General features: G+C 64.6%; 1 protein-coding gene across 1 annotated transcript; it reads left to right on the top strand.

The window, feature by feature from the left end:
* Window positions 1–26: 26 nt before the first annotated feature.
* Window positions 27–460, top strand: LOC103810367 (RING finger protein 39-like; the record flags this gene model as incomplete). Its single annotated transcript, XM_009083265.1, has 1 exon — window positions 27–460. A coding segment is annotated over one exon (434 nt), but the record flags the coding sequence as incomplete, so codon positions are not given.
* Window positions 461–512: the final 52 nt, after the last annotated feature.

The raw sequence follows: 512 nt of genomic DNA, 5'->3' as shown, positions 1-512 counted from the left end.
CACCTCTCCCCTCCTTTCCTCCCTCCGCAGACGTTCGCCTCGACCCTCTTACCGCTCACCGTCGCCTGCTCCTGTCTTCGGACGGTCGCCGCGTACGTTGGGCGTTCGGCACCCAAGATCCTCCGGCGTGTCCGGAACGTTTCGACGCCTCTCCCTGTGTCCTGGGCCGACCTGGATTCACCTCTGGAAGACACACCTGGCAGGTAGACCTGGCCGACGGCGATTTTTGCGCCGCCGGCGTCAGTCGCGAATCGTTGCGACGCCACGAGCCGCTCAACTTCTCGCCGCGCCACGGAGTCTGGGCCCTGCAGCGATGGGGACGAGGGGGAAGAGCTCTCACCTGTCCTCCCACACCTCTGCCCACGGCCCCGAGGAGAATCCGCGTCTCGCTCGACTACGAGCGCGGAAGAGTCGCGTTCTTCGACGGAGAGAAGCATCTCTTCACCTTCCCACCTGAAAGGTTTGGTGGGGAGAGGCTCAGGCCATGGTTCTGGCTCGAGTTGGGGTCACTC

This window comes from Acanthisitta chloris, unplaced genomic scaffold, assembly GCF_000695815.1.
Source record: "Acanthisitta chloris isolate BGI_N310 unplaced genomic scaffold, ASM69581v1 C16240987, whole genome shotgun sequence".
Lineage (NCBI taxonomy): Eukaryota > Metazoa > Chordata > Aves > Passeriformes > Acanthisittidae > Acanthisitta > Acanthisitta chloris.
The sequence above is the reverse complement of the archived record's forward strand: the minus strand, read 5'-3'. Positions and strand labels throughout refer to the sequence as shown.